The following is a 26,291-nucleotide window of genomic DNA, read 5'->3' on the forward strand; positions in this document are numbered from 1 at the left end:
CATAATCCTCATGAAGGACATGGGAGCCAGCCCAGGCATGCCACAGTGCAGGAGATAAACCATCACACAGGTCCACAGACTGGTTGTTGCTCCATAGACACAGTGCAGCTGGGCCTGTGGAATGGCTCCATATGAAACTCTACCCCGGACCCAGATTTTAGACTCAGGTGACCTGGAATGCTAAGGATATTTTTGCACCCACATTAAGTAATTGCATTACAGTTTCAGGGTCAGTGACTCTGGGGGAATGAAGCCCGTGTAAGACCCAATTTGAGACTTCTCTGGATGGTTGACAACCATCACCAACTTTCAAGTGTTTTCCCACTGGAGAAAACTAGGGGAGACTATAATAGACATGCTTACTTCATGTGATGCCATCCTTTTATCTTTTGCTGAGATCTGAGCCCATTACATGTACCAGAGAAGGAATAATTTAGCTAACATCTATGCCTCTGAAGGCTCATTCTCCTCCTTTCTCAAACCAGTCCTCTGCTGGAATCCTTTCTGGAAAATGCCACAAAATGTCAGTGTACTTAACTTCATTACATGAACTTCAACTACATTACATACTATATTATACGTACTCAAAGCATCACAACTAGAAGGTGCACAACAATTAAATACAAACAAGTAAAACAAAAATCATGGATGTAATCATACCAAGTGGTTTCTGAGGTTTTAGTATAATTCTCACATGCTGACTATTCTCTTTAGTTGCTAGACCCCTAGCAAAGACAAGATGTATAGGAAATAACTTTTTAATTAAGAAAATATGTTATTGCTGTGTTTTTTTTTAAAGGGAAGCTGTCTCCCTCATCAGTCTTAGTGGTGGGACAAAGAATTCTCAGGAGAAAAAGCCAATTGCCACAATTTATAAAAGAACAAACTAAGACCCAGGAAAGTAGAAAAAAGAGCTAAAGTATACTGTTAATGAGAAAGCCAGAACAGGAATCAAGGTCCATTTTTAATGCCAAGATCTGTGGTCTTTCCTCTTTATCACAATATTCTTAACAGATTTTAGGACTTAGCAATGCCCTGCACATAGTGAGCTCTCTACTATTTACTGAATATTTTTGTTGGAAAAAAAAAATCAAAAAACAAATATCCACCTGCAAGGGAAACATTAAGCTAATACACATCAGACCCAAGATACTTATTTTTGTTACTGTTCTCAATGTCACTACAGAGGTCTCTAGAAAATCCATGTGCCAATTCACAGTTCACCTTCTAGCCACCCTTCTAATTATATATCCAGACGTTAAAACAGAGTTTTAAAACAAACACAAAGCTGTTTTACTTTAGCATTGAGAAAAACACGACATTCCTCCAAGTATCAAGAACGCATTATAGCTTTACCATTTACTACAAGTATTTTGATAATCAACTAAGGAACCTATAAAAATAAAAATAAGAGAAGTTATTCAATACTGTTGTTCCAATTGATTTTAAAAAGAAAAAAGAAAAAAATTACCAGTTTGAGGTGGGAGAGGTTTGGAATCTTCATATATTTTACTTGTAGGCACAATCCATGGCTTTTCAATGGAAGCTACAGCAAAAAGAAATGGAAGTCGCTGAAGATTATTTTTTGAGAGGAGAAAAGGATACAAATAGGTTGCCGGTATGGTTACGTGACTACCAGAAGCTTGCAATTAAAAGCACACACTATTTCAATCAAAAGTTGGGAAATCATTATGCATCCATCCAGAGAGCATTTAGTGATCAGAAAGAGGCCAGAATTTGGTGTCATACTTTCAACATTTTTGAGGACAAAACCTAAATCTATATAGAATTAACACAATGATGACTGTTACTGAAGTTGTAGAAACTGTCATCAAATAAGGGTTGTTTTTAAATCAATCCCTTGTTTGGTTGAGTTACCCAAATTCATCAGTACGTTGAAGTTTGCTGACATAGGATCCAGTAAACGTGGCCTACACAATTAAGCAATCTGCACCCACATCTTAACACTAGGTTTAAGGTGCTGTTATTACCCAAGGTGCCCCCAGGTTTCTCAAAAGGGAAGGGTGTTTTTGCCTGAGGAAATTCTGGAAGGCTTTTCGGAGCTGCAACGAAACATATAAGACATGTTACAACCTGAGTGAGGTACAAGGAACAGAGAAAAGATTTTTCAAAATCTCAAGCTTGCAAAAACAACAAAAAAAGACACAAAAAGGAAAATTATTCACGTCAAGTAAATTGTTGTTAGTCGTATTTCTTATTCTTGTGATGTCAGTGCTGGCTACTATAATCAAGTTTCTTGTTCTATTCTTTATAATCAAGCTGCTAGATTTGAAGAATTTTGGTTCTCCATTTCACTTTTACTAAATGACTTTCCTAATTTCTTTAATTATGTGTTTGTGTGCCCTTAGATATATTTCATTTTAACTCAAATCAAGCACTAAACACATCTGAACTAAAAAATGTCCATCTAATGGCTTTTAAGGATAGAATCTCAGTAACTACATGGCTTTATATTTAACCTCCTCCTCCAACAATTTTTGATATTGCACTCATAAATAAATTCTAAGAAACAGTCTACAAAAAAGACCATAAATTTATCTTCTCGGCCAGGATAAACAATGAAGTAAAAAGATATTTAGAAAAAGTATAGAAAATAATTTATTCAGTGACACAGTGATTTTGAGTAAGAAGAATCACATATAATATCAAAATATGACCGCCAAAAAGAAAAACCGCGAAAGGATTTGTCATAAAGACTCTTCAGGATCCTAAGTTATAAAATGTTTTCTAACATCTAAGGGCTTGACGTTGGGGAGCTTACGGTTCTATAAAGCATTTGTCCCTTCTTTCCTATGAGGAGATCAATTTGAATGAATTAGCCTAAGGATTTCTTTAAAGCATGCATTAAATTTCCAAGGTAATAACAAGCTGTAATGTTTAATAATTTTTACCTAGAGTGTTCAGTGACAACTCAAACCTAGGTATTAGAACAGTTTGCAGTGTTTCCGGGGTCCTTTCGCTGAGAACTAAAATAAAGAAGAATTGAGTCAGCAACTCCCTGAGTCAGGATTTGACACTGTGGTTAACACATCATCATGTGAAGCATGCTCATTACACAGGGTGCACCGGGCAGCTGATGCCTTTCACGGGAAAAGCTGGCGCCTCCAGGAAAAGCTTCGCGTAGCTGTTAAAATGTGAAGGTAAAGGTTCAAAGGGTGTGGTGTGACATGGAAGATCAACGTCACATGTACACAAGAAATCACATGCTGCTCCTTTTCTTCAGCAGAAAAGGACAAAGCAAGTTAGATTCTCTTGGACTGAGCACCTGCTAACTTGCATGACATGAAGTTCTTATTAAAAGTCATGACACTTCTGGGGATTCTCCTGAAGTGTCATGCACGTAAGATTCGGGAAGCCTATTGAAACAGAAAGCACAGACACAGTGAAGACTTCCAGGTTTCCCCTACCCCTGCAAGATTTGTGGGTTAAAAGACTGGCATTCTGTTTTTTTTTTTTTTTTTCCGATACATCCCAAAAGACTGGTAAAAAGTGTGTGTGGTCAGCATCTAGAATCTAGGGCTGCCTAAAATATGAGTCACCAAAATCAAACACGTTGTTAACTTTCTAATGGAATTAGTCCAAGAAATAGGAAGGTTCACTACTGCTAGTAAGAGAGCAGGGGAAATCAAGGAGGTGGGAATGAAGGCATTGGAGTTTCTTTTTGTTTCTATGAGTGTTGGGAATTATTAAAGAAAAAAAAGTTCTTAGAATTACCCAGTGTTTTTTCTGAAAAGTCTAATGCACTAGACACAGTAGGTTTCGTGGTTCTTGGCACTGACTCAGGAGTCACTGGAAGGTAAAAAAAACAACTTGTAAATTAAGATAAAATGATGAAGCAACCAAAGATCATAAGGCATTTTGGTGTCCAGTTAGAATTAGTAACGGACTCTTATATATACCAATCCTTTTCAAGTCCATGAAGGACTCCCTGGCTTGCCCCAGGCACCTGAGCTGACACTTCTCCCAACCCTTCCTTGCTAAGTTTGGTGCACTTTCAATGTGTTCCAAAGAGCACAGTGAACTGCCCACCATGAAAGTACTTACTAATCATATTCTTTTATTTGCCTGCTTTTTTCCTTCTCATTATTTCCAGGGCTTAGCACAACGTCTGGAGTAAGCAAGCATGGGGCAAATATCTATTAAATGAATTAATAAATGGGCAAATAAAAGAATGACCTAAGGCAAAAAGGTTTATTTTAAACTATTACATTAAATATTTCTCTCTTCCAAACTGCAGTCAACATGCAAAACTTGGAACGGGGTTGAAATTATGTTAAGGATTCAAAAGCTCAACCACAAGGTTGTTCCAAATGCTAAATCAAAGGCAAAGATGAGCTCAGGTAAATAAGAACCAGGATCACCGGGATTCAGAATGAACTGTGAGCTACATGACCCCAGAATTCTGCAGGATAAAGACACAAAATAAACACAATACTTAATAATGAGGTATGGTGTTTGCCTAAGTGTTTCTGAAGTGGAAAACTGTGAATACGGTTTGGCAGAGAACTAAAATTCGTAGACTCTCCCATCAGATACTGTGCTAAGACAATAAAGTATAACTGGGAAAAATTAATACAATCTTTGGGGCAGAAAAGGACTTGGAGTCATCCACTGAGTCATGGCTATGCTTTTCTTGGTATTGACAAATTATATTGAAATTAGAAAAGTTACCCAGGAATTTTATTTGAATAGATTATTCCAGCATCTTAAATAGCTTCTACCTTTGACCCACACCTGTGAAGGTGGGGAATGGAAGGTCCATTTCCCATGTAGGTCGAAGCATATACTTCTTACTCTGGCAGAAATATTCCTACTTGAATAGGTTTCTTGAAATCACGTTATTTTATTTCCCTACCAATATTTATCTTTTCTGGACCAGTTATGAATCCAAGACTTTAGTACAAGGTAAATGTCACGGATATTTCAATTTATGGTAATTTTACAGATGAAAAAATTCACTTTAGATTGGAGATATTTTGCTAAGTGTGGATTTTGGGAAATTCTGGGCAAATGTTTGTTTCACTGGGACTTGGATAAAGTGGTATTGCTCTGGCAAAAACTCTGTGGTTCAGAGAATAACATGTCCCCAGTGGGCTGGACTTGGGCAGTTCATTAGAGAAGAAATGCTTGAATGTTTGTTAGTAACGGCTGATCAACTATGGGGAAAATGTGTCCACATTTATTCTTGAAAGGATTTTTACTGAACTATTATATATTTTCTTTATATTTGGATTGTTAATCTTTCATAATCTTCTATAGATTAAGTGATTCCAGGCTGCCTTCATAGATATCAAGGTACAGATTTTGGAGGGATAATGGCATTTTGCTAAACTGACCACTTGCAAAAGTGAAGAAATGAAAAATGAACTCATGTCTTCATATAAAAGGAAAGCACCAAAACCACAGTATTACATTTTAGTATAAAAATATTTTAGAATGTTGAGGTGACAATTTTAATTGCGAGTGAGAAATATATCTTCCATATTACATATGGGTCATAAGATTCAATAGTTCCTTCTGCATCAGTTGGTTTTCCAGATGTTAAATTAAGGACCTACAATCTCTTTGTTTGTGCTTATGATGAAGATTAATTTCCTAATGGCCCCTCACTGAAAAAAGGTGTAAACTTGTCAATCATTTATCATTTCAAAAAATATTTATTCTTTCAAAATTAACAACATAGGGACCGCATTACCTGTTATGGGCCATGCTGGGATTTTTTCTACTTCTGGTGTTTTAGATTCAGCAGGTAATGCCAACGTTTCATTCTTAGCTATAAAGTCAGAGAACAAACAATTCACCTCACTTCCTCATAACACAGTGTCCAAATATAATTCATGAAAACATAATCAAGTAACCTATTATTTCAAGAAATCTATTTTGCTCTTAATTCTTCCCCCCAGGCAGTCAACAAAGTTATTGGGCATTTCAACCAGGGATTTTTCAGAATTCCATCTCCTTAACTCTAGGTAATTCTTTAAGATTTAAATTGGCATTGGAATGAAGAAAAAAATAACAATCCAATACTTGAGATAATTCTCAAGTCATACTGATTCATAAATAGGAGTTTCTGGAAAGCATAGATTGTATTGCAAATACTCCCTAGAATTTTATATGCAAGTACTCCTAATTTAAAAAAAAAGAATACATAGAAATTTTCTTCTATTATACATAGTAATAAAACAATAGGTTATGACACCAAAATTTGAGAAAAACAAATAAAACACATAGGAAACTAAGATATTTAATAATATTTGTGGCAAAAAATAACAGCTATTTATTTGAGCCACATATTAACACTGATCTTTTGGTCTCTGTGGGAGCTTAGCATCAACAATAAAATAATTTTTCCCTCTTGTTTTTAACCTCTTCAGAAAACTATGGAAACTTTCTTCTAAAATTTAAGTATTCTTTTTTAAAGAAAATACATTCTTACACCAGGGATTCCCAATGATTAAGATATTTCTTATTTTAAAAATACATTTAGGATTAACTTGATTCAGCTATGTAGCACCCTGAATCAATGACTTATTTGTAGTATTTTGAAAGTCTAGTGGCATGAATTAATTAATTCATCCTTGAGATACCCTAATCATGTAACCTTGGAATGATTATAATCAGATGGAATTTTTTTTTTTTTAATTTTTCAATTTTTTTTAGAGTCCTAAGACTATACAGAACTTCTTGGGTTTCTCAACTTTGGCTTTAGTGACATTTTGGGCTGGATAATTTTTTGTTGGTTCGCGGTGGTGGAAGTGGGGCAGGGGTGGTTACTGTGTGGTATAGAATGTCTGGCAGCAGCTCTGGTCTTTACCCACCAGATTTCATTAGCATTTCCACAATTGTGAAAAACAAAAATGTCTCCAGATATTGCCACTTATCTCCTTGGGGACAAAGGTGCCCTCTGCTGAGAACTATTGATCTAAATGATTCTCTCAAAGTTCTTTGAGGATAAAAGTTTTAAAAACTTCCTTCTGTAGTTCACATCACTGTTGTAAAGACCATTTTCTTAACAGTTAACATGGGCAACAAATTATTTATTCTGAAGGACTTCAAGACAATTGTAAAGTCATCCCTTTCACAATGATAATAGAAACAAATCAGTTTCAATCTGTATTATGGAGGTCTACAACAAATTTTTACAGACAGCTGATTGTTTTCAGGAATGATTTAAAGTGCTAGAAATAGAGATCACAAGTGCTTCCATATTTGCCACATCTAACAATCAAGTGTGTGTTTTGGATTCATGTACACATAAAGTTGCACAGCATTTCTGTACAAAAGAAATGTTAAATACCATTGTTCAAGTTAATTTAGCAGGGCATAAAGAGAGGGACTCTATGAAATAATTTAAAAAGCAGATCCAGTAGAAATTTATAATAAACTCCATTTTAAAAATTTCTGAACTTAACATTTTCTTCTGTTGCTGTGACAGCTTTTGTTTTGAACCACTGTGATTGTTAGCACAGGAAAAAACATTCAGATTCCAGATTTTTATGAACTCTGTTTTTTATGAAACCTGTTACTTTCAAGGTTTACCATGTAAGGTTTTTTGTTTTTTGTTTTTTATGTGAGATAAAGGGTTTTTTAATCCTTTTTTTTTTTTTTTTTTCTTTTCAGTGTCCTCTTCTCCTTTAAGACACCTTTGCGAATCCTTCCTGGGTAATAGCCTATGGTGGTTTCCTTCCTATGGTGGTAGCCTTCCTCCTTCCTGGGTAATAGCCTATGGTGGTTTCCTTGGCTGACTAGGACTATTTATCTATTTATTTTAACCTATAGATCTTATTTCAAACAATGCTCTGGATTACCTTGCTTTAGCTCCCTGTATTAAAAACATGCCCTCAGCTGGCAATCACATTAACCTAAAATTAGGCTGTTAGTGGGGAAAAAAAAAAAAGGTAAACTACCCTCAAGAGACATTTGTATTCTTCTCACATCACTAATACCTTATAAAGGCATAGTATGTTTCTAAAAATGCCATTTCAGACATCAGAGAAATTGGTAGATAGAGATTTTTGAATGAAAGAGCCTTTATGTCTCTTATCAAGCCATGGGCATTCACCTACATTATGTACAACCATAGTCTTGGCAAGAACACAGTAAAATGCCACAAGAACATGGCCTGAAACCCAGGAAATTCCCTTTCCTCTCTGATTCTTCTCTACCTTTTTTCAACACAGTTGTTTCCTTTCATTTTTGGCAGGGTAAGTCTTGGCTTTGGCAAACCCTTTATATGCCCCTGGGAGGGGTGTGTGTAATACTAGCTTTCTTGTTTATTTCGTTCATTACTCACACCATGTGTTCTTAGAACAAAAGCTATTAATTTCTTGATGTCCCATGATGGGCCCTGTTGGAATGAGGATATTATTTTTAGGATTTACCCCCTCAAGAAAATAGTACATTTCTGAACTGCGGTGTTAAATAACTTCAGGCAACTTTATTTCTCCCTTGGTAGTATAAAGCACTATTTAAGCAATATCTCTTCTCATTAAATGCGGTAACCTTAAAATGTAATTTTTAAATGTAGTCTTTTAAGATGGTACATTTGATGGATTTAGTGGACATTTTCAAATATACTAGCTGCCAAACTTTTCAATGCACAAGAAATTTGTCATGTATTCAATTTAAGCTGGTGTTTTGCCAGAAAAGTCAAAAATTATATTTACTGTTTGCATACAATTTTTCTTCATTTAAATCACACTTAATCCTGAAGATTTAGTGGATCATATCAGAAAAATAAAAGCAGAAACAAAACAAAACATATCCACTGTGTAATTCTCTAAAGAAAACAAAAAGACTGAATTGGTATTAAGGCAGCATGTAGAAATTCACAAAAACCAAAAAATTTAGGAAAGATCACACAAGACTAAGGAACAAAAAACATCATCTACTTCAAAATGGACAGCAGTGTTCTGGGGAAAAAACTGCTCATTTTCAGCCTCCTTCACAAATTCTGTTTTTTGTGGTTTTGCTGGATGGATTAGGAACCACATCAGTAAGAGACTGGCCAGTTCCTTTTTTAACTCCTCCCCAACAAGACTCCCAAACAGGACCAGGACAAGGCATATAGGCTCCAGGCCAAGAACAGGTAAGTTTAAGAGTACCGAACACTGGATTCCAAATATAGGTTCACTGCGGAAATTCAATTTGGAAGGTTCCTGGCTCTTAACATGGCATTTAGATGATGCAGAGTTTAGTCACAGAGTTTGACAGCTAAAAGAGAAGTGATCGAGTCTGAGGAACAAATTAATGAAATTTTGTCTAAAGTCACTTGTCTACATTCTTGGAGGTAACTCACTCTAGGACCAAAAGGTATGAATATGTCATAATAAAAATATAAGGATGCACAAAATCACAAAGATTGGAAAATATTTTCACATCTTAATACAATGGTGATATGTAAGTTCTGAAAACTTTTCTAAAATTTGTGGGACTTTTCAGTCTACCAGTTAAGTGCTCTACTACTTACTTAAGGCTTTGTTTTCCCTTCTTTCAGTCAATTCTCAAATTAACAGGAGAATTTAAGAGTTCACTTTTTAAAACTGTTCCAATCTGATTGCCTAGCATCAAACAAGCAAAGGTCAGGAGAAATTAAGTCTGAGGTCCTGTCGTGGGCAGGACCTGTGTAACTTACCTATATAGTAAGTGCTAAACTTCTTTCCTAGTGCATAATTCAGAGAAAATATTCACCTTTTTTAGTTTTGTTCAATTTCTACTACATCATGCCCTCTCCTTCCATATTTACCAATAGCCCAAGTCATTCTCTGGAGACCGTAGAGGGATGGTTCTCAAAATGTGGTTCCCGAACAAGTGGCTTCAGTATCTCCTGGGTGCTAGTTAGAAAGGCGAACTCTCAGGTCCTACCCCCTAGCTACTGAAACAGTAACTCTGACGGTGGGTCCAGCAGTCTGTGTTCACAAGCCCTTCGGGACTTCTGATGCTCCATCACATTTGAGATACTGTGCTATAGAGACAATCCTGACTAATTTGATTCTAAAATGCAGCAACTAATTTACTCCACTGAACACCACAATTAATTATTTCCTGGACTCCTTTTAAAGGGTTTTGCTGTTTTTTCCCCCTCCAAAGTGTTATTTTTCATGTTTTTAAAACACTGAAATTATATCAAGTTATTTATAGAAGTAGGAGGCAGTATCAATCTCAAGTAAATAATAATTATAACATACCTGACCTCTACAGCAGTTCTCACTGAAAACATCTCATGGCCCCTTGACAGTATAGTACAATAATTTTTTTTTTAATTTTTTTTTTCAACGTTTATTTATTTTTGGGACAGAGAGAGACAGAGCATGAACGGGGGAGGGACAGAGAGAGAGGGAGACACAGAATCGGAAACAGGCTCCAGGCTCTGAGCCATCAGCCCAGAGCCTGACGCGGGGCTCGAACTCAAGGACCGTGAGATCGTGACCTGGCTGAAGTCGGACGCTTAACCGACTGCACCACCCAGGCACCCCTACAATAATTTTTTAACAATCACTCTATTTGAAAATTTTACCTAAATAAATGTATTTTGGATAATTTGATAAATGTTCACTTTAAATATAAATACATTTCATATAATTTATAATAACTATTTACCTACAAAAGTGATTTGCATAAATACTTGCAACACTCTAATCTCTCTGTCCCTTACTATATTTTTTCCAAATTTTTTTCTCATGGTAAAATATACATAAGATGCAGTATATCAACCATTTTAAGTGTATACTTCAGTAATATCAAATACATTCACAATGTGTGCAACCATCACCACCATCCATCTCCAGAACTTTTTCCATCTTAAACAGTGAAATTCTGTATCATTACACCTTCTTTATCCATTCATCAGTCGATGGACACTTGGACTGTTTCCATAACTTGGCTATTGTAGATAACGGTGCTATAAACATCACCGTGCATATCCATTCATTTGTTGATGGACACATGGGTTGCTTCCATGTTTTAGCTATTGTGAATAATGCTGGTATGAACGTAGATGTCCAAATACCTCCTTGATAACCTTTTTTCCAATTCTTTTGGTTATATACCCAGAAGTGGAATTGCTGGATCATGTGGTAATTCTATGCTTAACTTTTTGAGAAATGGTCATACTATGTTCCACAGCAGCTGCACCATTTAACGTTCCCATCAATGGTGCACATGCCTTTTCCTTACTTTTTACTTTAAGATGCCCACATATCTCATTTGCTGTATTCCTTGGATATCCTAGGATTATCAGTACTAGTAGTCAGTCACTGCAAAGTTCACATATACAACACTGCTGCTTACCTAACTGTGCCTTGATTGCATCTGAAATCTCAAGCATTATGGATGTAGGAAGCTTTACGGTGGTTTCATTGAGACCTGGAATAATAAGGTGGACTGCAAGAAAATAGAATAAAGTAAGAGGAAGAAAATGCATCATGACATAAAGTAAAGCTCGTCATTTAACAAAAACTACAAAATTTAGCAATTATATGGCTTAATCACTTTTAAACCAAACCTAAAATGTCAGAAAAAAATATGACAGTACCTTTTAAATAGTTTTTTTTTTTTAAATATTCAGAACTAAACTACAAAATCCTGGCTTTTAATCCACAGACTCAAAAATCATAAAATGGTTAAGATGTGTAGTGAAAAAGAACACCATTATTAATAATAATTTTTTAAGTTTAATTTATTTATTTTGAGAGAGAGGAAGAAAGAGAATCCCAAGCAGGTGCTGCACTGTCAGCGCAGTGTCAGACGTGGGACTCCATTTCACAAACTGAGATATGACCCGAGCTGAAATCAAGAGTGAGACTCTTAATTAACTGAGCCACCCAGGCTCCCTATTATTAATAATACTTTTTAAAAAGCAGCTCAATGCAACAAGGACTCCCTCCCAACTGCAACAACACTATGAGGCAGGTAGGATGGGTGCCACCATTCCCACCAGGCATGGGGTAGAAATGCTTCTCTAACATACTGTAATAGAGGTAGCAGCTCTTGGCTCCTAGCCTAGAATGGACACAAAGAAGGATGCTAAATATTCAAAGAAAATGAACCAATTTCAATTTAATAGACCTGCTAACAGGTCTAACAGTGTAAAATTCCATAATGGTCCTATTATCAAAAATAACCTGACTTAATGCAGGTATAGATACCAAGATATACTCACCTAATATTGTTCCTCCAAAGGGAGTCTTATCAGGGGATTTAGTTGAAGCCCTGTGAGTAACATTCTGAATCACTGTTGAAATGAAAAAAGTTAACAGTGTGATGGGAAAAAAATAGTAAGCAGTAAATAGCAGTACTGTGATGTGAAGCAATCTGCATGGGGTAAGCCTGGATATAACTTTTAAATTAGTAAAAAGTAACTCTTTGCACTGGTACACAGCCAAAGAAAGGACTGGAAGGCACATCTCACCTTAACACCTACGCCTTTAGGTAATGAAAGGCTGTTACTCTATCATCAAGTGTTCCATTCTAATGAGATGAAATTTCCTTATCTCTACTCCCCTGCAACCTACCCAAGTTAAAGAAATAGCACAAAACAGGCAATTAATACAGTATTAAAAAGTGAAAATGTATGTTCTCAAAGAATCTAGATTATTCCAATACTGACACTGTTTGAGATTACACTTAAGACACTGTGTTTTCTTAAAATGATTAATTATTGTAAATGTCTGATCTCTTCTACCAAGAAACTTTCTGGAAATATTGGAGTCATTTTAATAATTTGAAAAACTGAAAGTCAAAACAAAAACAATTGGATAGTGAAATGGAATAAGACATCATAATTCTCAAAAACTGGATGCCTTTACTTTCCTAAAGGGAGCACTAAATCATAGTTTTCGTTTCACTAATCCAAATATCCTATTAATGATTTTCTTCATGTACGCTAATTTAACCCTGAACGAAGCCACACATATTCAACTGTTTTTTTTTTTTTTTAAAGTTAATACTTGTTATGGTTGCTTTGTCCCTAGTTGTCCAATCAGTGAGACTTGCCAAGACTTGACCTATTGGTATGAGAGCCAAAATTATTAAGTTCTAATTTGCTAGACCATACTGATTTTTTCACACTTTTGCTTTAAAATAGTCAGAAAAAAGATTTTAATGTGCTATGTTTAGTTATCTCAGTGCAAAAAGTATATTAAAACTGGTTCTAAACTGTTAACTATATTGGAATTAAAATTTACAGAAATAGTTATAAACACATATCCAGAGCAGACTCATACAAATTACCTTGTTTGATGACTGTTATTGGGATTAGCTTCCTTGGGACATATGCTGGCTGAAAAGAGAAGAGATTCGGCTTTTTAATTAGTGTTAAATTAAAAAATAAATAAATAAAGCAAAGACCTGGAAGTAGCCTGTCTTGTCTACAGTTGCTGGAAATCTTAGTACATATGTCTACCTCTATTTTTTTTTTTTAATTTTTATTTACTTTGAGAGAGAGAGGGAGAGAGAGACAGAGAGAGAACTCTCACACACAAACAGAGGAGGGGCAGAGAAAGAAGAGAGACAGAATCCCAAGCAGGCTCTGCACTGTCAGCACAGGGCCCCAAGTGGGGCTTGAACTCACCAACTGTGAGACTATGACCTGAACCGAAATCAAGAGGATACCGCCTGACTGGGCCACCCAGGAACCCCTATCTACCTCTATTTTATTAGGCTTACTTGGTTTTCCCCATAAATGTCCAAAGACTTGAAAGAAGCAATTTCTTCAGAGCTCCCATTATGTACTTTACCTTGAAACTGCAATGGAAAGGAACTGAACCATGTGGATTGACTACTAGTTCATCTATCACTTCATTTGAGATGTGACCCAGCCAGATTCTGCCCTTACATTTCCCCTCAAACAGATGCTAAGCTACATATTATCTTTTAAAACTGCTCAGAATCCATTGTTTGAGTGTACCCAACTGCTGCTACTAAGGGCAATCCAACCACCACGCATCTCCTTGCCCAAGAAAGCAGAGCTGGCATTCAGATCCAGAAATTTCTACTTCCAAATCTTGTACTCTTCACCATCCTGCACACATTTATGCACAAGGACCTCAAATTAGAAAGGCAGGTCCCAATGCATTCTCCCCTCTCCCAAATTGTCTCAGATGTCCTACAGCAAGTCCTGATGCCATGGAGTACCTTGAACTAGAGACGGGTTTAGTGTTACCCTTAAAGTGGAGTAATCACTGGACATAATTGTGAGCCAAGGATAAGACAGGTAATGGATAGACATAGAAACAAAATAAGGAAAGCAAATATATAGGGAAGAATTAGACTAAGTTAAAGGAGTAATCATTTACTCCTTTAAATGAATAAAAATTTTTTTTAATTTTTAAATTTTAAAAAATCATTTTAAAATTTAAAAATCATGATGTTGATTTTTTAATGCTTGATTTAACCTGTATACATAACATAGAGACTCCATGTACCAGATCTGTTAAGAATCCAGAATGTGCTGAATGAGATACTTACCACATAGGTGTTTACACTTGTGAACAACAGAGACTCATTGATGTGCTAACATTTCAGTGAATGATATGCCCATAATAATGAGGGGCCACACAATCAGAAAGAATGAAATCTTGCCATTTGCAACTATGAAGATGGAACTGGAGGGTATTATGGTAAGTGAAATTAGTCAGAGAAAGACAAATCTCATATAACTTCGCTAATATGAGGAATATAAGATACAAAACAGATGAACATAAGGGAAGAGAAACAAAAATAATATAAAAACAGGGAGGGGGACAAAACATAAGAGACTCTTAAATAAAGAGAACAGAGGGTTGCCAGAGGGGTTGTGGGAAGGGGAATGGGCTAAATGGGTAAGGGGCATTAAGGAATCTACTCCTGAAATCATTGTTGCACTACATGGTAACTAACTTGGATGTACATTAAAAATAAATTAGTTAATTAAAAAAAAAAAAAGAGGGGCCACAATACCAAACTTACTGTTTGCTATTTTTCTTCTTGTATTAAGGTCCTTATGTTTAAAAACCACGAAAAGTAGAAGTTTACTATTGTCAGATTTCTAAAAAGTAGTATTTATACCTATGGACCCAGTGCTATAGACTGAATGCTTATGTTCCCCCAAAACTGATATGTTAAAACTTAACTCCCAAGCGTGATGGTAGAGAGACCTTTGAGAAATGATTAAGTCATGAGGGATCCAGCCCTCGTGAGTGGGATTAGTGCTCTTATAAAAGAGACTCCAGAGAGGTCCCTCCACCCTTCTACCCAGTGAGGACATAGTGATAAAATGGCTGTCTGTGATCCAGGAAGCAAGCTCTCAGGAGACACCAAATCTGCCAGCACCTTGAACTTGAACTTCCCAGGCTCCAGAACTATGACAATTAAATGTTTGTTTTTTAAGCCACTCAGTCTATGGTATTTTGTTATAGCAGCCCTAGTGGACTAACACACACAGTAATTTCCTTCATCACAATCTAGCCTAATCTAATGTTGATCTAAGGAATTAAAGATCAATACCTTTACACATAAATTATTACCACTATGTGAAACATCTACATCATCCAAAAGCAGAAGTCTTATTAAATAAACTATGATTCAAATTTTTGACATCTGCTTAACAAGGTAGAAAATATGCATAATATAAATAAATATAAACGTTACAATTATAACCACATTATAACCTAATTTTATAACGAGTATGTACAGACAGATCAGAAAGAAAGATCATAGTTTTTTTTAAAACAGTAGCTATTTCTTATAAATGGATTCATTTCATCTTTTATACTTTTCTTTCTCAGTTATTTACAAGCATGAATTACATTTTAATTAAGAAAAGTTATTTTGATCAACAGTCTGTTCAATTACTACGTCCGGGTCTGTACTACAGAACTCACGTGCTATTGGTAAATAGAGGAATGATTTAAGTATAATTTATACACATTTTTCCCCAGACAAGGGGAAGGGAATAGTAGAAATAGAAGTACCACCTTCAGCAGGAGAAGAAAAAAAATTCTCAGCTTTGGTATCACACTGGCAGCAGGATCTCTTTCAGCTTTATCATAAAATTAATTAGGAGCACTCGCACACAGGATCCTTTCCCTGAGAGATACAGGCTCTGCCTCGCGTGTCCACCTGTCCTGCTCTAGTGAAAGGTACACGAGCACATGGTCTTTATCATTTGAGAACTTTACTTTTTTAATTTTTTAAAGTTTATTTATTTGAGAGAGAGGTAAACAGCACAAGTGGGGAGAGGCCGAGAGAGAAAGGAGAGAGAGAATCTCAAGCAGGCTCCATGCTGTCAGCACAGAGCTCGATGTGGGGCTTGAACCCATGAACTGTGAGATCATAACTCAAGCTGAAACCAAGAGTTGAACGCTTAACCGACTGGGGCACCCCTCACTTGAGAACTTTAAATACCAGGTGTGCCAACCTCCAGCCACATGAGAACCACTTGCTGGAGGGGCCACATTATCCTTCCAGGTACTAAGGATCATTTTTGTTAGAGCTGTTGCTACAGTTCCAAAGGCTTTTAGAAAGCCCTATTTTTTATTTGTCCTATGAATCCTGCCACTTACAGCACATTTTGCAGAATGTGAAGTTTTTCAGACACATCACAATGCAGCAAAAACACCTACATGTTGCTGTGTTGACTGCTTTCGAATTTCATTATTTCAGTTTTTAGTTCCTTTGCTGTGATGATTTGTTTTAAACAATTTTTGACAAGAACAAATGGAAAATATTCCACTCTTCACGTGAACGGAACAAAGTTTCTCTTTGAGCTCTTGAGTATCTACCAATGTTCCGTTATGATGACATGACTATATGTACAATATGTGCTGCCAAAAAACAAGGAAATAATTTAGCTGCAGGACCCAGTTCTTTCTAGACCTATAATTACTCTCTTGCCTAATCTGCAATCCAAAGATGTACCAAGACTGGACTCATGAGCAAGTAGCTGCCTCTCTATAAGTGGGGTTTGTAGGGGCATCAGGAAAATACTTCTGCCTAAAATGTCTATGCTGAAGGGGCACCTGGGTGGCTCCATCAGTTAAGCATCTGACTTTAGCTCAGGTCATGATCTCACAGTTTGAGAGTTTGAGCCCTGCACTGGGCTGTCTGCTCTCAGCACAGAGCCCAATTTGGATCCTCTGTCCCCCTCTCTCTCTGCCCCTCCCCTGCTCACATTTTCTCTTTCTTTCTCTCTTTCTCCCTCCCTCTCTCTCAAAAATAAACATTAAAATGTCTATGCTGAAGGCTCTAAAATTCCCACTAAGAGGTTGACACTGTGAGTCCTTTCCCTGTATCTTTTTATGAAAGTGTAGGAAACAGTCTGTTACCAGGATTCATTGAAAAATGAAATATTGTGATAATTTCCAAGTTAACAGTGTTTAACCAATTACAACCCAGTTTTAATCAAACTGTTCTGTGTACAGTGTTTTTGAAAAAGGTACCAGTTCCTTCATTGCTGTCCCAGTTTTGCTCTCAGGCCATGTCCTTGCCGGCTCTCTTTTCTGTGGACATTTTGTGGACTCCCATTCCTGCCGCAAGCCTCTATCACCGCAGATCTTGTCCTCCCTTCATTAGAAACTCTTTTCTGTGTTTACTGTATGCCTGGATGTAAGCATATTTCCCTCCTGCCCTATAAGAAATGCGGTCTTTCCTTTTTCCTGACTTTCAGGATACCCTGTTCCTAAAGAACCTAAGTTGTACTATATATATCCTGAGCTGGGGGACTAGTTAAGGGAATTCATTTCTACCATTTTTCTGAGGACCTGATGGCCAAGTATCAGGTGGGGAGACTCTATGGGGAGAGAATGCTGATGTGGTCAACAGCAATGACCTGATGACCAATTCAGCCCGATTTTAAGTCCTGGTTAGGGAAAGCCTATGCATACGTGGAAATAACCACAGCAGTAACCATACAGGATGAGGGACTTCTTACTCACTCTGCATTATACTAACTTCCTCCTGGTATTATTTTGAAAATTAGCTTTTAATGTTGTTCTTTCCAGCCTCTTCTTTTCAAGTTTGGCTATTTGGTGTTTTCGTGGTATCAGAATATTCATTGTAGATTTAACTAGTTTTAGCTCCTGAGATAAAGACAAGTTGCCCATTTGGGGAGTGGCTAATGGTTGCTCAAAGTCAAGCTTCAGTGGTTTAAGCCAAACCACATGAAAAGAACTTGGACCTGTTACACTGTGGTTTTAATTCATTTTTAGGATGTTCTAATGAAAGTTAGGAAACACATTGATTTAATCTAATGTCCTATTTGCAAAAGTCTTCATATTTCTGGTCATTTAGGGAGGAATCATATATACACCTTTGATAGTATCATCGGTCTAGATAGAAATTTTTTCAAATTTCTGCTTAAGACAGCAATTGCTACAGATACCTGATATATTCATTGTATACAATCTTAAGGTGTGAGTGGTGACCACATGGTAGTTCTCCCTATTCACTTTACTTATCTGATAATGGTTACACTTTAAAAATTGTCACAACTTCTCTTTTTGCCAAAAATAGACATGGTTTTAAAGCTGGGTGATCTCTGATGGAAAAAAACAGAAGGGTAAAAGATGTCATATACTAGGGGAACACTTATTCTAAAGTGATTTTGATTAAATAATTAAACTTCTATTTTAAAATCTCTATTAAGGGGCACCTGGGTGTCTCAGTTAAATGGCTGACTTAGGCTCAGGCCATGATATCACGGGGTTCCTGAGTTCCAGCCCCCCATCAGGTTCTCTTGCTGTCAGCTTGGAGCCTGCTTCAGATCCTTCTTCTCCCTTTCTCTCTGCCCTTCCCCCCCCTCCCCACATGTGCATACCCTCTCTCTCAAAAATAAACACTTAAAATAAAATAAAATCTGTTAAATGCTTCAAAAATTGTTTGGTGAACTAGTAAGATAACTTAGTTTTTTTAAAATATAGACCTAATGTGTTAAAATTAGGTCCTTTTAGCCATGTTCTTGATTGGATCATGCATAATAAAACCTATTAATAAATATTAGGTTTCACCTCTGTCAACAGAGGGTTCTACAAGCCCCTGGGAGGCTTGGTCCATTAAGCAAACAACTCTTGATTTTGGCTCAGGTCATGATCTCACAGTTCATGAGTTCAAGTCCCCTGTGGGACTCCACACTAACTTAGAGCCTGCTTGGGATTCTCTCTTCCCTTTCTCTGCTTCTCTCTCTGCTTCTCCCCCAAACTAGTTCTCAAGCCTGCACATACACACGCTCTTAAAAAAAATAAAATAAACTTAAAAAAAAGTGTGTTCTAAATTCTCGACATGGACCCAACAGCATAATTATGATAAATGTGTATTTCTTTCACAGTATCTTGAATCTCAAGTAATACAACTTGTATAGAATAAATCACAATCTTTCAAATTCACCTTTTGTCTGATTTTTCCGGAGGTATAGGCATGGGTGAAAGTAGAATAAAGGCACCAACCATCAGAAGAAACTTCTGGCACCTGTACCTGGTACAAGTGTGCTGGGGCTTGCCAACAGAACATGTGTGGAGATACATGAATTACAAATATAATGCATCAGATGCTTAAGATGGGGCTCTTTTTAACTTTCAAATTTTTAGCGTAAATATTACTTATCTTTTAAAAATGGATATCCTATAGTTCACATTGTCTTTTCCTTTCCAAATCTCTGTTTAGAAGAGGTTAAGTGTTTGCTGCATACAAGTTTTAGGTGTAAACACATATAGGTGAAAGAAAGCATTTTTCAATGCATCTTTTGCTTAAAAGTCTAAAAGTAAAACATTTGGAATTAATTTCATAGTTCTTGAAATATTGCCTTCTAAAAGCAGTCTCAGAGATATCTGAACATTTGGATTGATATTGACTATTTGGATTAAAATATGCCTCTAAAATATCAAATCTATTTTCAGAATCAATTCTAAGTGGTCATGTAAGATGGTCTAAGGCTATCCCAAGTGGTTCCTTTTCAACTTTCCTGTGTTCTAGAGCTACCCAAGAGGACAGATGGCTGTGCAGAAAGTGACAATGGAGAAAGCCTCACAGAGAAGCCTTAAAATATCTTTTTAATTAATTTGGGTTTTCCTTTGGAAATAACCAAGAGTTTCAAACCACAACTCATCACAGCTGGCTGGAGTTGGGAGTACTCCGCCTCACAGCTTGAAGTGATAAAATATCTGGCTTTGTGTCACAGATGCAGGAAGTTTCTTCCTCGACCTTCTCATCATGGCTATTTATGATATGAAAAAGAAATTAAATTCCTTGGGAGTAAACATCAATCATCTTTCCCAATTTTGCTGAGTAACTCTCACTAGATGAAATATTTTGCACAAAACATTATTGGGATATGATTGAAGAAAAGGAATGAAAGAAATGACATCATTGAGTCACATGCAAGACAAAGCATGACAGCCAAGAGGGTGGGAGATAAGATATGCCTCCTAGGTAACCATTCACAACAAGAGTGGGGATTGTTCTAGAAGAGAATCAAAGAGCAACTCTATTCCCTGTGGTTGGATTTGAGACAAAGCCAGAGAGGGACCTTAACAAGGAATGGTACAACTCAATACTTAGTACTGGGCCAAATGATTGTTTGGAAAAAATATATATAACCTAATCAATATATGACTTTACCACCTGCAATAGAGTGAAATACAACCCATATAGTTTAGAATTTAATTACCACAAAAATCAAACCACTTATAAAACTAAAAACAAAAGAGGGAAATATTTGATCTCTGGATAAAGAAGGGCTTTATAAAATATAATGTAACTGTAAATATCACAATGGAAAAGACAAATAATTTGATTAAACAAATTTTAAAAGTAGGCTATTTCAAAAATTTCCATAAACAAAATTGATAACAAATGTGAGAATAATGTTCCTAGATGATATAACCAAGAGTCAACGTTCTTTAATCTATAAAATCTTTAAAATCTATTCAATAAAAACCATGAGACCCCCATTGAATTAAAGACTAAAACTAAAAGTCATTAAATGGAAAATACAAATGGCTGATAAACAAGTGAAGAAAGCAGTGCTATTAGAAATCAGGGGAAAAAAATTATAAAACATTTTAAACTATTACATTATGTGAAAATTTAGTGATGGAAATACATGTTGATAATCAAGGCATATTGGCAAGATAACTCTGATATATTGATAGCAAGATGGTAAAATGGCCCAACCTTTCTAGAAAGAAATTTGATCATATATAGGAAGTTTTCAAAATGTTAAGAATCTAAGTTACTAATTCCTGTCTAAGTATCAATTATAAAGAAACAAGTAGACAAATGAACTAAGATTATGGTCATAAATGTTTGCCATAGCATCACTTATAATTAAAAACAATTAGAAATAACTTGAATGCCTACAAATTGGAAACTGAGTTTCCAATTTATGTTATAGAATACACAGTAATTAAAATTATATATATGAAGAGCATTTTATGACATGAAATATGCTATGCCATATTTTGACTAAGTGGATTATAAATGGTTTTATACTGGTCTTTATTTGGCAGTGTTGTAGATAATTTTGTTTTTATTGCTTTCCCCATATCTATATAGTCTCAATTTTTAGATATTAGATTATTAGGAAACAAATCAAAATCTAAAGAAAGGAAAGAAGAAAATGAATGAATGAATGAATGTGACATGGGAATTTACCTGCCATCTCCTTTCTTACATGATGATTTGCAACATAACAAAACACTTTCCTGGGCAATCTAATAATCATTACTTGATCATAAATTTACAAGGGACACACTTTTCTGCCAATGCAAACCACAGAAACATTTGCCTTATCAGGATTAATTCTCAATCTTTTTTACCCAAACCATTTTTCTGTCACTGACAAGAATTCTGCATTTTTTTTTCATCCCAATGAGGTATGTACTACCTTTTTTTTCCTACTAGCCTACATGATCAATGGGGTATTCTTTTGACTATTTCATTAGACATAAAAGATATCCATCCACAACATGGACACATTAAATAGAGCAAATTTGCAGCCACGAATAGTCTTTGCATGTTCACTTGACTGTAGGGTATTTCCCTGGCTGGATACTCCCAACACATAGGGACCAAAGCCAGCACCAAATTCCTCCCTTCTCACCAGAGTGCCTCCTCTACCTGCTCGGGCCATCATCTTATAATCGTGCATGTGATTTAATGGATGCAGAGAAAGGTGAAGGAATCCTTTTTCACTATTGGTGGGAATGCAAACTGGTACAGCCACTCTGGAGAACGGTGTGGAGGTTCCTCAAAAACTTGAAAATAGAACTACCCTATGACCCTGCAATTGCACTACTAGGTATATATCCAAAGGACACAAAAATTCTGATTTGAAGGGGCACATGCACCCCAATGTTTATGGCAGCACTATCAACAATAGCCTAATTATGGAAAGAGCCCAAATGTCCATTGACTGATGAGTGGTAAAGAAGATGGGATATATGTGTATGTATGTATGTACATACATATATGTATATACATACATACACACATACACACATATATACACATACAATGGAATATTACTCAGTAATCACCAAGAATGAATCTTGCCATTTACAACAATGTGGATGGATCTATAGGGTATCGTGCTAAGTGAAATAAGTCAGAGAAAGATAAATATCATATGATTTCACTCATATGTGGAATTTAAGAAACACAACAGATCAACATAGGGGAAGGGAAGGAAAGGAAAAAAAGGATAAAAACTGAGAAGGAGGTGAACTATAAGAGACTCTTAAAGACAGAGGACAAACTGAGGGTTGGTGGAGGGGAGGTGGGTGGTGGGATGGGCTAAAATGGGTGATGGGCATTAAGGAAGGCACTTGTTGGGATGAGCACTGGGTGTCATATGTAAGTGCTGAGTCACCCAGTTCTACTCCTGAAACCAATACTACACTGTATGCTAACTGATTTGAATTTAAATAAACAAATTAAAAAAAAAGAAACAGATAAAAACAATAAAAGAAAATGCAAACATCTCTGTGACAGTTACAACAATGGCTTACATTTGTAACAGGTAGTACGTAACTGGTGTGGTGCTTCCTGAGAACAGATTTTGAAAAGTGGAGGGAAAAAGGACAAGAGACTGAGTTTCTGCAGTAAGAGAGAAGAGGGGGTCTAGATGAGGGGGATGCCTGGCAGGTAAGATATGTAGATATTTACTACACTCAATAGAGGCTAGGCACAAATAAAAACCAAGCCAGTTGCTTCATCATTTTGAAAAGGGTTAGCTCTTTAAGCAGGAAGTGAGAAAATAGTGGGAAGAGGACAGAGAAATGAGTAATACCAATGTAAATAGAACATATACAGATTTACTGTGGAAACAGGTTATTCTAAAAGACAATCCACTGCAGATAATAAGCATAACCTCAAAATACCTGGAATCTGGATATAGAATAACTACATCAAGTATCAGTATTTTAGAGCTATAAACATATTAGATAATTTGCTCTCATATTTCTACCTCCATTTGCTGAAAAAGAAATTCCTAAAGCATTAAGTACTTTACACAAAGCCCCATGGCCAGTCAACTAATCCTAATAGGCCTATTTTCTTGCAACCAACAACAACAACAACAACAACAACAACAACAACAACACAATGCAGATACAATTTCTAAAAAACATTCCTGAGAATAACCTGGTACCTACCACTGTGTGGGCTTGGTCATAGGTACTTTGGATTTTCCCATTGACTTTGCTTTTACCTGACAAAAACAAGCAGAAAATAACATTATTTTCATTCTTTGTGTTCCTAAATTAACTCTTCCTACTCATGATGAAGACAACTGTACTCCTTTTCTAACTCAGACTCTTTATTCCTATTAGTTATTTACTGTCATTTCAAGCGCTGATTCCAATGAAGTTTGAATGAAGAGATGACAAGATTTGGGCCCCTTCAAGTATTTCTATGTTCACTTCTACTGGCCCAGCTTTCCATTCTGAACACCAATACACATTACTGCTGTTTTCACTCAGTTGGTGCTCATAGATCTGAGATTGATTGAAAATACTAAAATGGCCAAAGAAGTGTTATCAATAAAGGCATCAAACATCAGTTCATCACATTTTCTGTTTAAAAAAACACTCATCAACATAAAAGATTCTCAACTATCAGTACTCAAATTGTCTTCACTTTTGTATTTTTTTAAGCACTAGAGGATGGCAGTTAACTCCCCTCATATTTAAGAATAAAATAATTAAAATTTTGGTACTTAGGAAAAAAAGATAAAAGTTACAAAAAGCTTCCTCAAACAGTTCCTGGTACTTACTTCCAACAATAGTCTTGTGATTGAAAATCTTACTCCAAATTCCACCTTCTACATTGTCTTTCACTCCGAATTCATAAACTGTGTTGGGTTTTAGATTTTCCACAATTGTTTCAGTGGCTGGACAGAGTTGAAAAACCCATTTCTTCTCCTTATCCTTTTCTCTATAGCGAATTGTATAATATCTGTTGAATAACCAAAACATGATGCTTTTAATCCACAGGGAGAATCAGAATGCTATTTCAAGTTTCTTAATACATCACAGACTCCCATCTACTCAAAGACTATGCTTAATGCTGGCTTCTGTTTTTATTTTTTAGAAATTGCAGAGAACATGACAAAACAGCTCAGTGTGTACTTAAGGTTTTAAATTTCTAATGCCAAGTTGGAGAATGTGAAGCACAGTTACGGTCTGACAGAATGCGGTTCTATTATTTGCTACTTTGCAGAATGAAAGTTGGAAAGCGCCGGATGTTCGTTTCTTTCCAATTATGCATAGAACAGAGCATAGGTATAATTTTTCAAGTGCTTAATACTGAAGTTTTATAGCTAAATGGGTTTAACCTGCAACTGTATGGGTTTATGCCATGGAACATGCATTAGAGGTGGTATCATTCAATTTTGTACAAGGGGATCCTGAAATTCTAAGATACATCCAGGACTGCATTTTAAGAGTGAAACATTCTTATCATAAAAATAGAATCAAAACCAAAGCCAAGCTAAGAGTTCAATGAAAAGAATCAAACCATGCAAATTTAAGATCAAGGTTACCTATTTGCTTAGGGGTTCATAATATTCAGACATACATATGAAGTAATGCTAATTGTCACCACTATTTTTTTGCACTTTTATCACATGCTAGGTTTTATATATATTATCTTGTCATAAAATCATCTGAAGTGGTAGAAGTTATTAACTCATTCTATAGATGTGAAAATAGAGATTCAGAAACATCATTTAACTTGCCCATTGCTGCCCACCTAGTGACTTTGACCAGTGACAGAACCAGAATACAAAGACTCCTCTGACCCTGCTGTAAACAGCCTCACACAGTGGGCCAATCAGGACAGGGGAGCACATTAGTACTGTATACAGTCATAAGAAATCAATGAGCTAGAACTATATATATATCAATATGAACAGATTTTACGAATACTGAACAAAAATAGCAAATTACAAGATGACACATATAGTTTCATGATTCACATAAATATTAAAATGCTCACAAAATATGCTACCATATATGGTAACAGTGTAAAGAGACAGCAAATATTGCAAGGGTCCAACATTCATATTAGTGCTCTAGTTCCCAGTGAGATAAGAATTTTTTTTAATGCTTATTTTTGAGAGAACTCGAGAGAGCTCAAGAGAGCAGGGGAGGGACAATGGGGGAGGAGACAGAAGATCCAAAGTAGGTTTCACGCTGTCAGCACAGAGCCCGATGTGGGGCTCAAACTCAAACCATGAGATCATGACCTGAGCCAAAATCAGAGGCTTACCCACTTAAGGAACTGAGCCACCCCGGCGCCCCACCCAGTGAGATAAAGGAGTATAGAAGTGGGGCCAACAGGTATATTTTATCTGCTTTTTATTTTTAAACAAACATTTTCAATAAATAGAATAAAATAATAGCTGTCATGTATGCTGATGGAAACTTAGGTGTTTGTTATACTATTTTAGGTTCTTCTATTTTAAATTTTCTCTCAAACATTTAGTACCTCTCCCCCACTCCCCACCCTAGCAAAACTAAAGGGGCTAAGATTCTGGTCAGTTGCTTTTACTTGAAGCCTTACAAAGTCACTCATTTACTTGCGTTAAAAACATTTATTGTGCCCCCCTCTAAGTGCCGGAACACATTGTTGATGATACATAAAAACAATTACCTAGAACTTCTAGAAACAAGGGGCAGGACTGGCTACATAATTTGTGAGGCTCATCCCAAAATGAAAACATGGGACCCCATGTTCAAAAATGATTAAGCATTTCAAGACAGTGACATTAGAGTATTAAACCAAGCATGGACCCTTCT

General features: G+C 36.1%; 1 protein-coding gene across 39 annotated transcripts in view; it reads right to left on the minus strand.

Annotated features, from left to right (window-relative positions):
• The window catches only part of ABI3BP (ABI family member 3 binding protein), a 256,218-nt gene that overhangs the window by 126,320 nt on the left and 103,607 nt on the right, over positions 1-26,291 (minus strand). For 32 of the 39 annotated variants that reach the window (XM_053903276.1, XM_053903280.1, XM_053903275.1 and 29 more), the window contains exons 5-14: positions 24,266-24,447; positions 23,646-23,701; positions 13,252-13,300; positions 12,182-12,253; positions 11,311-11,403; positions 5,717-5,794; positions 3,736-3,810; positions 2,913-2,987; positions 1,992-2,063; positions 1,472-1,546 (exon numbers count right to left, since the gene is read on the minus strand). In XM_053903276.1, coding sequence (XP_053759251.1) covers positions 1,472-1,546; positions 1,992-2,063; positions 2,913-2,987; positions 3,736-3,810; positions 5,717-5,794; positions 11,311-11,403; positions 12,182-12,253; positions 13,252-13,300; positions 23,646-23,701; positions 24,266-24,447 — 827 coding nt within the window. The remainder of the gene's footprint in view (positions 1-1,471; positions 1,547-1,991; positions 2,064-2,912; positions 2,988-3,735; positions 3,811-5,716; positions 5,795-11,310; positions 11,404-12,181; positions 12,254-13,251; positions 13,301-23,645; positions 23,702-24,265; positions 24,448-26,291) is intronic. The other 7 variants (XM_053903302.1, XM_053903301.1, XM_053903283.1 and 4 more) reach the window with 2 other exon arrangements.

The sequence above is a fragment of the Panthera pardus genome, unplaced genomic scaffold, assembly GCF_024362965.1.
Source record: "Panthera pardus isolate Hobbes unplaced genomic scaffold, ASM2436296v1 HiC_scaffold_16, whole genome shotgun sequence".
NCBI lineage: Eukaryota > Metazoa > Chordata > Mammalia > Carnivora > Felidae > Panthera > Panthera pardus.